Source organism: Oncorhynchus clarkii, unplaced genomic scaffold (genome assembly GCF_045791955.1).
Source record: "Oncorhynchus clarkii lewisi isolate Uvic-CL-2024 unplaced genomic scaffold, UVic_Ocla_1.0 unplaced_contig_544_pilon_pilon, whole genome shotgun sequence".
Taxonomy (NCBI): domain Eukaryota; kingdom Metazoa; phylum Chordata; class Actinopteri; order Salmoniformes; family Salmonidae; genus Oncorhynchus; species Oncorhynchus clarkii.
In genome coordinates, this window is record NW_027260840.1 from 1 (window position 1) to 12,727 (window position 12,727).

The 12,727-nt window shown below is 43.4% G+C and overlaps 1 protein-coding gene across 3 annotated transcripts in view; it reads right to left on the bottom strand.

Annotated features, from left to right (window-relative positions):
- Positions 1 to 423: 423 nt before the first annotated feature.
- Positions 424 to 12,727, bottom strand: part of LOC139401889 (vasorin-like) — a 47,876-nt gene continuing 35,572 nt past the window's right edge. For 2 of the 3 annotated variants that reach the window (XM_071145891.1, XM_071145892.1), the window contains one exon: positions 424 to 5,067. In XM_071145891.1, the coding sequence (XP_071001992.1) occupies positions 2,954 to 5,032 (2,079 nt within the window). In that variant the 5' untranslated portion in view covers positions 5,033 to 5,067 and the 3' untranslated portion in view covers positions 424 to 2,953. The remainder of the gene's footprint in view (positions 5,068 to 12,727) is intronic. The other variant, XR_011633179.1, reaches the window with a different exon arrangement.

Below are 12,727 nucleotides of genomic sequence, written 5' to 3' on the forward strand. Positions count from 1 at the left end.
TGGAGTTAAAACCTACTGGACTAACTCTCCAGGAACAGGGTTGGAGTTAAAACCTACTGGACTGTAACTCTCCAGGAACAGGGTTGGAGTTAAAACCTACTGGACTGTAACTCTCCAGGAACAGGGTTGGAGTTAAAACCTACTGGACTAACTCTCCAGGAACAGGGTTGGAGTTAAAACCTACTGGACTTTAACTCTCCAGGAACAGGGTTGGAGTTAAAACCTACTGGACTGTAACTCTCCAGGAACAGGGCTGGAGTTAAAACCTACTGGACTGTAACTCTCCAGGAACAGGGTTGGAGTTAAAACCTACTGGACTAACTCTCCAGGGACAGGGTTGGAGAGCCCTGATTTAGAAGAATCAAACAGACGTAACCTCATGTTTGTTTTCAGTTTTTATTTAAACTTTTTTAATAATGTCAACATTGTGTTTTTTTGCTCATAAAAATATGTTCACTTAATTCAAAAGGACATGGAAAGAGATGAACAATAACAATGAAAAGCTTCCCAAAATAAACAGGGAAAAATAGGAATAATATCAAAAATATTTCTGGATATTTTCAATGTTTTTTGTATTGTAAAACCAAGTATTCCAGTTAAGTTTTTTGGTAGTTTTACACACTTTAAACAGATGTAATTTTAAGTGTTAAATATTGAGGCCTAAGTATTTGTTTAGATGGTATAAGATTTAGTGGTAGACAGCAACCACCAACCCTTACTTCCAATCTTAATCTCCTGTGTTGTTTTCACTAAAATAATAGTCATAATGTAATGCCTGGTCACTAGGCATGTTAGAAGAGGGGATCCTTGTCTTGACATGCCCATTTCAGGAGGTTTAAATACATGCTCTGGAACTTTAGCGACTGCTAAGTATTTGTTAAACCTCCCACTTTGGGCTGGATGTGTCAATATGTAGTTAAAAATGCATACTCTATTCACAGAATTACTGTCTTACCTCAATTAGCCATTTAATGCCTAGTTTAAAAGGAACTTTTTCTCGAAGCTGTGCTGCTCCATTTTCTCTACATTTTCCCCCTAGCAATTCAAGTTCTAGCCAATGAGCTTTAGCCCCTTGCTTTTTGAGCGTTAGCTAGGTAGATGCAGAATGAGAAAGATAAATTATGTGGGGCACATATCTGCACGTAGTACACGCAACGTAGTACACAGGGACCACTTTTGTCTCATGAATGCTACTTTCAGAACTGCTGGCTAAAAACTATACAAAAGTACTGGAGAATGTCTTTAAATGTAGTGGATGGAGTAGGTGGGCATATGTGTGTGTGTGTTTAGTGGGGGATACAGTACTACTGAAGCATGACAGTGACTTGATGTCTGCCTCTCTGTGCACAAGACGGGACATGCTTCCACATTATCACTGATCTGTTTACCGACAGAGATCTTCATACTGTAGTCGGCACTGAGATCCTCATCGGGGGCAGGCAGGTTAGCGCCAGACACATAAAAGTTACTTAGACTGTTTTCACATTCTGAGATTTGAATCTCAACACTGGTGTTTCAGCATATTCTAGTTTGGTGTACACATTTTTTCCTCAATGTCCCTCGTCCCAGACAGAGCCCATATAAAACCTTCAACTATACTATGGACTTTTCATAGTCTGCTTGGCTGCAAGTGAGCAAGACGTGGGACCCTCTTTTTCCAAAGACCAGTTAATGGTGCACAACAAAGCACCATAGAGGCTAATTCTGGGAAATCCACAAGCATCTCTCTGAGAGGCTAGGCTAAGCTAGGCTAAGCTAGGCTAAGCTAGGCTAGGCTAAGCTAGGCTAAGCTAGGCTAACAAGTGCGTTCTTGTGAATTGCGGTTTACTGAAGTAACTGTGTTCCCTCTTGGGGACATAAACAATGAGTAAAGCCTTTAGAAATTAACTGTTTATTTTTCCCCCTTCTCCTCTCTGTGGTAATCATGTGTGTGTGGTTGATCTGAGGCAGGCTCAGGGGATGCTTGAAGTTCGCTGCAGCACAGAAACAAATGTTAAGGTTTCAGCCAACTGAAACTGTTTATCGGTGCTTTTTGTGTGGGGGGCGGGGCGGGGTTGAGGGCCAGAGAATGGAGAGGGGATTTAGTATGAGACTTACAGCTGCTTAGACTGTCTGACATTCGTAGGGTAAACCCTTTGATTGACTTCGCTGGTACAAACGAGTTTTAATCTTCAAAGATTTGAATCTGGGGTTTAATCTGTCTGTTAAATCACAAGCAGTTAAGGGGGGATGAAGGGTGGTAACAGTCACATACTTACAGAACAACAACAGCAGCAAGAGTATAAAAACATTTACAAACACAACAAAAAAATGAAAATTTCACTAAGCAATAGAGCCGAAACAAAGCATGATAAATGTCAGGCACCTTGCTTTTCAATTACTGACAAAAGTTCTCTTCATTTGGTGACTCGGATGTCATTCACAGCAAGTGCCACTGGGGTAGTGCTGAGGTGCTACGGAGCAAAATAATTGCTTATACTCTTTTTACATAGTTCAGGTATCACAAGGGGTGCACAGCAATACACCCCCATTTCAGTGCAGACCCCATTTTAGAGTAGACACAGCAGGGATTAGGTCACTACCCTGATGTCTCTCTGCCTGGCCCAGTCTCGCTTGACCTTTGACCTGCTGTGGAGAGTGGGCACACTCAGTAGCGAGCCGCGGGGCGCCAGTCCAGCAATGTGAATGTAGAAACAAAGCAGGAGGTGTGGAAATAAGAATAAAGGCACTTTAAAAGGCTCCCTTATTTTCAAATAATCCTTTCAAACATATTTTAATGTCTGCACAGTTTAATATTTGTTCTGTTTCTCAATTGCTGACACATGGCTGGCCGGTCCTCTCTTTCTCCTCCACTGTCACCAACAACTCTAGCTGGTGTCTAGTCCTTGAGGGAAGGAGTAGCTAGAGGTATTTAGTCTGACCCTCTGGGTCTGAGTAGCAACAGAGATGGGCGTCAGAAATAAGAGGGCTTATGAGAGAGAGCCATGTTGTTGTTCGGCGAGCAATGATCCTGTATTAGCAGCACCTCGTACTCCAGGCCGCCATTTTGAACCACAGCCGGCTCCGGCTGCTTTTGGGGCATCACCCCTCCAACGTTGGAACCAGCCTTGACTCCCTCCAGCTCCAGCTGGGCTGGCTCACACTCCAGATCCAGGTGGCCCTTGGCCCGTTTCCTCCTTATGTAGCACACCATCCCCACGGCGGCTGCAATCAGGACTAGGAGCAGCAGTATGGCCAGAGCCGGCACCAGCATGGTGGTCAGCCTCTTGTCCTCCACCTGCCTCCCCGTGGCAGTGTGCTGCTGGGCCGCTGTGTGGGCCACCGTGCAGACGCTGTCCCCACCGCTGAGGTCGCCCAGCGGGCTGGCGCACACTGTGTAGGTGGAGTTGGGCCGCAGCCCCCTCAGGGTGTACTCCGGGTAGGAAGCGGGCACGCTGAGCTGCATGGGACGCCGGTCGGGCCCCGACAGGTTGCGGTATGTTAGACGGATGCCGCGGATGTAGGGCCGGACCTTGATGTAGCGGTGCAGGTCCAGCAGGATGGAGGAGCTGGTCACCAGGCGCGAGCTGATGTCGGGGGCATCGGCGGTGACAGTTGCCGCGGAAATGTAATTGTTGTTGTCATTGTGGTCCTGATCGGGAGGGGGGTGGGAGTGGTGGCGGTTCTCGCAATAGGTGCCGTAGAAGCCACGAGGGCAGGTGCACTCCAGATGGCCTTGCCCGTCCAGCCGACAGGTTCCCCCATTCAAGCAGGTCTGGGAGGGGCATAAGAAGTCCACCTCTGGGTCTTGGCTGCTGCTGCTGGGAGAGGCAGGGTCAGGGAGCGGGGGCTGGCTGTCTGTCCCAGTTGAGTTGTCCTCCTCACTGGGCCCGGGTGCAGGGATGGCTGGGGAGGTGCTAGGCAGGGTGGTGACTGGGGGGGGCATGGTGGTGCTGGTTCTGACTGTGCTAGCGGTGACAGTAGTGGTGGTGGGGCAGCCAAACTCCCTGTGCTCCAACCTCTCCAGCACCTTCCCAGCGTTGAGGGGAGGGAAGTGGCAGCGGGTCTCCTCCGTCCTGCCCAGAGTCACCCCCTGGTTCCTGAGCCACCCGGGAAACCAGGCCAGGGTGCACAGGCAGTTGAAAGGGTTCTCGGCCACTGTCAGCTTAGTCAGGTGAGGGAAAAGCTGTGCGAACCCGTCAGGCAAGCCCTGCAGACTCAGGTTGCTGATGTCCAACTCCTGGAGCTCGCTCAGGTTCTTCAGGTCCTCCAGCTTCAGTGGGCCCATGGGGTTCCCGGCCAGGCTCAGGTAGATCAGGCCCTGGGTCTCCCTCAGCGCCAGGGGGAAGGAGCCCAGCTCGTTGCCAGAGATGTCCAGTTCGTGGAGGTTCCCCAGGCTGGCCATCAGGTCCTCGTTCAGGCTTTCGAGGCCCAGGCCGGCCAGCTTCAGAGACTCCAGGTTGGGCATCTGGAGGTCGGCTGACCCCAGGGATGGGAGGGTGTTGAAGCGGAGGTCCAGCAGCAGCAGTCTGGGCATGGCTAGGGCGGGGAGTGAGGTGAGCTGGTTTCCCTGCAGCTTGAGCTCCAGCAGCTGCTCCAGGCCGTGGAAGGCGGCAGGGTGTATAGTCCGGATGTGGTTGCTGTAGAGGTACAGCCTCTCCAGTAGGGCCATGCCCGCAAAGCTCTCCTCTGACAGATGGGTGATCTGGTTGGCTGAGAGGTCCAAGTTCCTCAGGGAAGTCAGAGGCTCAAATACCCGGTCAGGCAGTACCGTGACTTTGTTCTGACTCAGATCCAGCATCTCCAGGCTCTCCATGCCCACAAAGTCTTCCTCCGCCAGGGCCTCGATGCCGTTGGCAAAGAGGTAGAGGTTCTTGGTGGGTTCCGGGACGCCTTGGGGTATGGTGGCAGAGCGGCGCTGGAAACAGAAGATGGATTCTGGGGTGGAGCAGGTGCAGTCCTGGGGACAGTCGCTGGCCAGAGTCCTGCCAGGGAGTCGGAGCAAGAGGAGAAGGAGGAAGGGCGTCAGCGGAGGGAGAAAGAAGGCCTTCATGGTGCCACTGAAGTCACTCTGTCTCCTCTCTCAGCCTGAAAGGACAGATCAAGGACAAGGTCAGCTATAGAAAGAGATGCTTTAAATGCAGGGCCACTGGGTAATAGATATACACAGACAGAGTCTTATCTTTGTCATGTCTTGCTGGAAACTGTGAAGGACATGGGAAAGGAAGGCAACTTAGAGGTGTCGAACATAGAGACAACCTAGAGATGTAGGACATAGAGACAACCTAGAATTATAGGACATAAAGACAACCTAGAGATGTAGAACATATAGACAACCTGAAGTGTAGGACATAGAGACAACCTAGAGGTGTAGGACATAGAGACAACCTAGATGTGTAGGACATAGAGACAACCTAGAGGTGTAGGACATAGAGACAACCTAGATGTGTAGGACATAGAGACAACCTAGAGGTGTAGGACATAGAGACAACCTAGATGTGTAGGACATAGAGACAACCTAGAATTATAGGACATAAAGACAACCTAGAGATGTAGAACATAGAGACAACCTGAAGTTTAGGACATTGAGACACCCTAGAGGTGTAGGACATAGAGATACCCTAGAAGTACAGGACATAGAGACACCCTAGAAGTACAGGACATAGAGACAACCTAGAGATGTAGGACATGGAGACAACCTAGAAGTATAGGACATAGAGACAACCTAGAAGTATAGGACATAGAGGTGTAGAAGTGCTAAATTGAGATATACAGCAACTCTGTACTATAACTACCCTTCAGATCTGTATAATGCGTCACAAATCTGTATAGATCTTTATGATGTATTAGTTTCTCTTTTTTCATGTGGCTAGCACAATATGTGGCGTTATTATCGTCGTCTGAGCTCACATGAAGGATCAAAGACGTGGTCTCTTGACACAGGGCTCTTCAAACAATGGGCTGTGGTACGGCTGTGACCTCAGGGCTTTGAGTAATTTTCCACTGGACTCAGGGGAAAGAAAGTTCCCTTAGATAGAGAGTAGCAATATAATGTACACTCTGACCAAGGTGATTTGAACTTGATAGTATTGTATCAGACACAGTGGATCCTGGATGTTGTTTTCCTTTCTGAGGTGTTTTCCTCAAGCATATTGTTAGTTACTGTGGTAGCAGGTTTGGTAGCTGCTTCATTAACATAAACCTTGCTATAGGTCCTGGTAGTACTTGGTGCTGTGGACTGGTAAACACATTTATGTGTCTCTTTGTCTCTCTCACTCTCTCTAGGTATGTCTGTCTGTCTGTCTCCCTCTATCTGTGTCTGTCTGTCTGTCTGTCTGTCTGTCTGTCTCAGGGTCTGTCAGTCCACCCACTACCATTTACAGTTCTCCACACACTGTGGTTGAACGGGAAGCACATTTAACCATTTTCTCCATGTTTACGACAAACTCTTTAGCCTGTGAAACCACGTTACAGACACACACACAAACACACACACAAATTGTTCAGATTACGATGTCTGAGGGAGGCGATGAAGCCTGTCAAGAACCCAAGCCACGGACTGTTACCATCTGGCAAATGATAACGGAGCATCGGGTCTCGGACCAACAGGCCATCAGACTGTTGAACAACTAACCCTAGCTGTTTACCTGCTCAGAACTGCACCATAGAGACTGTTTACACTGACTCTCCACACACACACACACGCACGCACGCACACACACATGCACACACACATGCACACACACAGTCAACACTGCTGTTGGATATGATACTTCTATTCAACTGCTTAAAGACACTAACCACTTTACATTTGGAACACAGTTCTACTCTATACTGTATATCTTATTAGATCTGTTTTATTACTATGGATACTACCTTCCTCTGGTAGTATCTGTTTTATACCTGCTGTTAACGGTTTTATACCTGCTGTTAGTGGTTTAATACCTGCCGTTAGTGGTTTAATACCTGCCAATAGTGGTAAAATACCTGCCGTTAGTGGTTTTATACCTGCTGTTAATGGTTTTATACCTGCTGCAAACTGTTGTATACTTGCTGTCAACGGTTTTATACCTGCTGTTAACTGTTTTATACCTGCTGTTAACTGTTTTATATCTGCTGTTAGTGTTTTAATACCTGCTGTTAGTGGTTTTATACCTGCTGTTAACGGTTTTATACCTGCTGTTAGTGGTTTTATACCTGCTGTTAGCTGTTTTATACCTGCTGTTAACTGTTGTATACCTGCTAACGGTTTTATACCTGCTGTTAACTGTTTTATACCTGCTGTTAGTGGTTTTATACCTGCTGTTAGTGGTTTTATACCTGCTGTTAGTGGTTTTATATCTGCTGTTAACGGTTTTATACCTGCTGTCAACAGTTTTATACCTGCTGTTAACTGTTTTATACCTGCTGTTAACTGTTTTATACCTGCTGTTAGTGGTTTTATACCTGCTGTTAGTGGTTTTATATCTGCTGTTAACGGTTTTATACCTGCTGTTAGTGGATTTATACCTGCTGTTAGTGGTTTTATACCTGCTGTTAGTGGTTTTATACCTGCTGTTAGTGGTTTTATACCTGCTGTTAACTGTTTTATACCTGCTGTTAACTGTTGTATACCTGCTAACGGTTTTATACCTGCTGTTAACTGTTTTATACCTGCTGTTAGTGGTTTTATACCTGCTGTTAGTGGTTTTATATCTGCTGTTAACGGTTTTATACCTGCTGTTAACGGTTTTATACCTGCTGTTAGTGGTTTTATACTTGCTGTTAACTGTTGTATACCTGCTGTCAACAGTTTTATACCTGCTGTTAACTGTTTTATACCTGCTGTTAGTGGTTTTATACCTGCTGTTAGTGGTTTTATATCTGCTGTTAACGGTTTTATACCTGCTGTTAACGGTTTTATACCTGCTGTTAGTGGTTTTATACTTGCTGTCAACGGTTTTATACCTGCTGTTAACTGTTGTATACCTGCTATTAACTGTTTTATACCTGCTATTAACTGTTTTATACCTGCTGTTAGTGGTTTTATACCTGCTGTTAGTGGTTATATATCTGCTGTTAACGGTTTTATACCTGCTGTCAACAGTTTTATACCTGCTGTTAACTGTTTTATACCTGCTGTTAACTGTTTTATACCTGCTGTTAGTGGTTTTATACCTGCTGTTAGTGGTTTTATATCTGCTGTTAACGGTTTTATACCTGCTGTTAGTGGATTTATACCTGCTGTTAGTGGTTTTATACCTGCTGTTAACTGTTTTATACCTGCTGTTAACTGTTGTATACATGCTAACGGTTTTATACCTGCTGTTAACTGTTTTATACCTGCTGTTAGTGGTTTTATACCTGCTGTTAGTGGTTTTATATCTGCTGTTAACGGTTTTATACCTGCTGTTAACGGTTTTATACCTGCTGTTAGTGGTTTTATACTTGCTGTTAACTGTTGTATACCTGCTGTCAACAGTTTTATACCTGCTGTTAACTGTTGTATACTTGCTGTCAACGGTTTTATACCTGCTGTTAACTGTTGTATACCTGCTATTAACTGTTTTATACCTGCTATTAACTGTTTTATACCTGCTGTTAGTGGTTTTATACCTGCTGTTAGTGGTTATATATCTGCTGTTAACGGTTTTATACCTGCTGTTAACTGTTTTATACCTGCTGTTAACTGTTGTATACCTGCTAACGGTTTTATACCTGCTGTTAGTGGTTTTATACCTGCTGTTGGTGCTTTTATACCTGCTGTTAACGGTTTTATACCTGCTGTTAGTGGTTTAATACCTGCTGTTAGTGGTTTAATACCTGCTGTTATAGTGCTTTTATACCTGCTGTTAACGGTTTTATACCTGCTGTTAACGGTTTTATACCTGCTGTTAACGGTTTTATACCTGCTGTTAGTGGTTTTATACCTGCTGTTAGTGGTTTTATATCTGCTGTTAGTGGTTTTATACCTGCTGTTAGTGGTTTTATACCTGCTGTTAACGGTTTTATACCTGCTGTTAGTGGTTTTATACCTGCTGTTAGCTGTTTTATACCTGCTGTTAACTGTTGTATACCTGCTAACGGTTTTATACCTGCTGTTAACTGTTTTATACCTGCTGTTAGTGGTTTTATACCTGCTGTTAGTGGTTTTATACCTGCTGTTAGTGGTTTTATATCTGCTGTTAACGGTTTTATACCTGCTGTCAACAGTTTTATACCTGCTGTTAACTGTTTTATACCTGCTGTTAACTGTTTTATACCTGCTGTTAGTGGTTTTATACCTGCTGTTAGTGGTTTTATATCTGCTGTTAACGGTTTTATACCTGCTGTTAGTGGATTTATACCTGCTGTTAGTGGTTTTATACCTGCTGTTAGTGGTTTTATACCTGCTGTTAGTGGTTTTATACCTGCTGTTAACTGTTTTATACCTGCTGTTAACTGTTGTATACCTGCTAACGGTTTTATACCTGCTGTTAACTGTTTTATACCTGCTGTTAGTGGTTTTATACCTGCTGTTAGTGGTTTTATATCTGCTGTTAACGGTTTTATACCTGCTGTTAACGGTTTTATACCTGCTGTTAGTGGTTTTATACTTGCTGTTAACTGTTGTATACCTGCTGTCAACAGTTTTATACCTGCTGTTAACTGTTTTATACCTGCTGTTAGTGGTTTTATACCTGCTGTTAGTGGTTTTATATCTGCTGTTAACGGTTTTATACCTGCTGTTAACGGTTTTATACCTGCTGTTAGTGGTTTTATACTTGCTGTCAACGGTTTTATACCTGCTGTTAACTGTTGTATACCTGCTATTAACTGTTTTATACCTGCTATTAACTGTTTTATACCTGCTGTTAGTGGTTTTATACCTGCTGTTAGTGGTTATATATCTGCTGTTAACGGTTTTATACCTGCTGTCAACAGTTTTATACCTGCTGTTAACTGTTTTATACCTGCTGTTAACTGTTTTATACCTGCTGTTAGTGGTTTTATACCTGCTGTTAGTGGTTTTATATCTGCTGTTAACGGTTTTATACCTGCTGTTAGTGGATTTATACCTGCTGTTAGTGGTTTTATACCTGCTGTTAACTGTTTTATACCTGCTGTTAACTGTTGTATACATGCTAACGGTTTTATACCTGCTGTTAACTGTTTTATACCTGCTGTTAGTGGTTTTATACCTGCTGTTAGTGGTTTTATACCTGCTGTTAGTGGTTATATATCTGCTGTTAACGGTTTTATACCTGCTGTTAACTGTTTTATACCTGCTGTTAACTGTTGTATACCTGCTAACGGTTTTATACCTGCTGTTAGTGGTTTTATACCTGCTGTTGGTGCTTTTATACCTGCTGTTAACGGTTTTATACCTGCTGTTAGTGGTTTAATACCTGCTGTTAGTGGTTTAATACCTGCTGTTATAGTGCTTTTATACCTGCTGTTAACGGTTTTATACCTGCTGTTAACGGTTTTATACCTGCTGTTAGTGGTTTTATACCTGCTGTTAGTGGTTTTATATCTGCTGTTAGTGGTTTTATACCTGCTGTTAGTGGTTTAATACCTGCTGTTAGTGGTTTAATACCTGCTGTTAGTGGTTTAATACCGGCTGTTAGTGGTTTAATACCTGCTGTTAGTGGTTTTATACCTGCTGTTAGTGGTTTTATACCTGCTGTTAGTGGTTTTATACCTGTTGTTAGTGGTTTTATACCTGCTGTTAACGGTTTTATACCTGCTGTTAACGGTTTTATACCTGCTGTTAGTGGATTTATACCTGCTGTTAGTGGTTTTATACCTGCTGTTAGTGGTTTTATACCTGCTGTTAACTGTTTTATACCTGCTGTTAACTGTTGTATACCTGCTAACGGTTTTATACCTGCTGTTAACTGTTTTATACCTGCTGTTAGTGGTTTTATACCTGCTGTTAGTGGTTTTATACCTGCTGTTAGTGGTTTTATATCTGCTGTTAACGGTTTTATACCTGCTGTTAGTGGTTTTATACTTGCTGTTAACTGTTGTATACCTGCTGTCAACAGTTTTATACCTGCTGTTAACTGTTTATACTTGCTGTCAACGGTTTTATACCTGCTGTTAACTGTTTATACTTGCTGTCAACGGTTTTATACCTGCTGTTAACTGTTGTATACCTGCTATTAACTGTTTTATACCTGCTATTAACTGTTTTATATCTGCTGTTAACTGTTGTATACCTGCTAACGGTTTTATACCTGCTGTTAGTGGTTTTATACCTGCTGTTAATGGTTTTACAGTATTAATGCTGCAGTACAAACTTCTCCTTGTTTCCCTTTAATTTCTCCACTTTTACAACTGTACCAAGTCTCTGTTTGTGACTGTAATTATGTGATATACGATATAGTTCATGTGTGCATGCATCTGTGTGTGATTTAGCTTGCAGTGCTCTAAACTTGTGTCGTTATCGATATCCTGGAGCTGCTTTCCTGACAAACGCTCAGTATAAATCACCTAACATTAGAATATTGTCATTACTCAAAACTTTGGCCAACGCTCCTTACTAAACACGTCTGAGAAATACAGTAGAAACTTAGAGATGCTGAGAGAGGCGCTTTTGAATCCAAAGAGAGGATAGTGTCAGATGGGCATGTCACGTGATTTACACCCCGGATTCACTTGAGACCCAGCATATTCAGGCCCGAGACAGGACACCTGTAAGATCACATAACTTAGACTTGAGTTGAAAGAGAGCGAGGGAAGGGAGGAAAGAAAGAGGGGGGAATGGATGGCATATAAAGGGAAGATGAGCTGCTCAAGTGAGTCATTGAAGACGTTTATCATCCTTCGTTCCAAGGAGTAATCGCACGGGTTAGTGGCCTTGAGCGAGGAGAGAGTAAAATACAGATTTTCAATCTTTCTTCCTTCCTTCTGTCCTCCCCTTCTCTCTCTCCCTACTTCTCTCTTTCTCTCCCTCCCTACCTTTCTCTCTCTCGCTCTCTGGGTTTAATATCCGCAGTTCATGTCGGGGTGAAATACGCCAAGCTTAGTTTTATTGGACACTGCAGGGAGACTGCGACGGTGGCCATTATTTTCTCTCCCTTTTTAAACATGATCCACGCAGACACAATCATCTGATTTATATTCAACTTCTCTCCCTTTTTAAACATGTTCCACGCAGACACAATCATCTGATTTATATTCAACTTCTCTCCCTTTAAACATGAGCCACGCAGACACAATCATCTGATTTATATTCAACTTCTCTCCCTTTAAACATGATCCACACAGACACAATCATCTGATTTATATTCAACTTCTCTCCCTTTAAACATGATCCACGCAGACACAATCATCTGATTTATATTCAACTTCTCTCCCTTTAAACATGATCCACGCAGACACAATCATCTGATTTATATTCAACTATTCCTCTTCTCTCCCTTTAAACATGATCCACGCAGACACAATCATCTGATTTATATTAATCTTCTCTCCCTTTAAACATGATCCACGCAGACACAATCATCTGATTTATATTCATCTTCTCTCCCTTTAAACATGAGCCACGCAGACACAATCATCTGATTTATATTCAACTATTCATCTTCTCCACCTGCAGTGGTTTTACTTTCTCTTTAATTCTGCCTTTATTTGGAAAGCAGGTTTCAACATTTAGAAAAAATGTCAACAATGCAAAAAGTACTGTGTTGGACTTAATCAGCATTAGGTATAGGCCTTGTAATCGTTTCTGGAAAATCTCGTTCAGAGATTGAAGATAGCATCTGATGGAGGTACAGTCTGC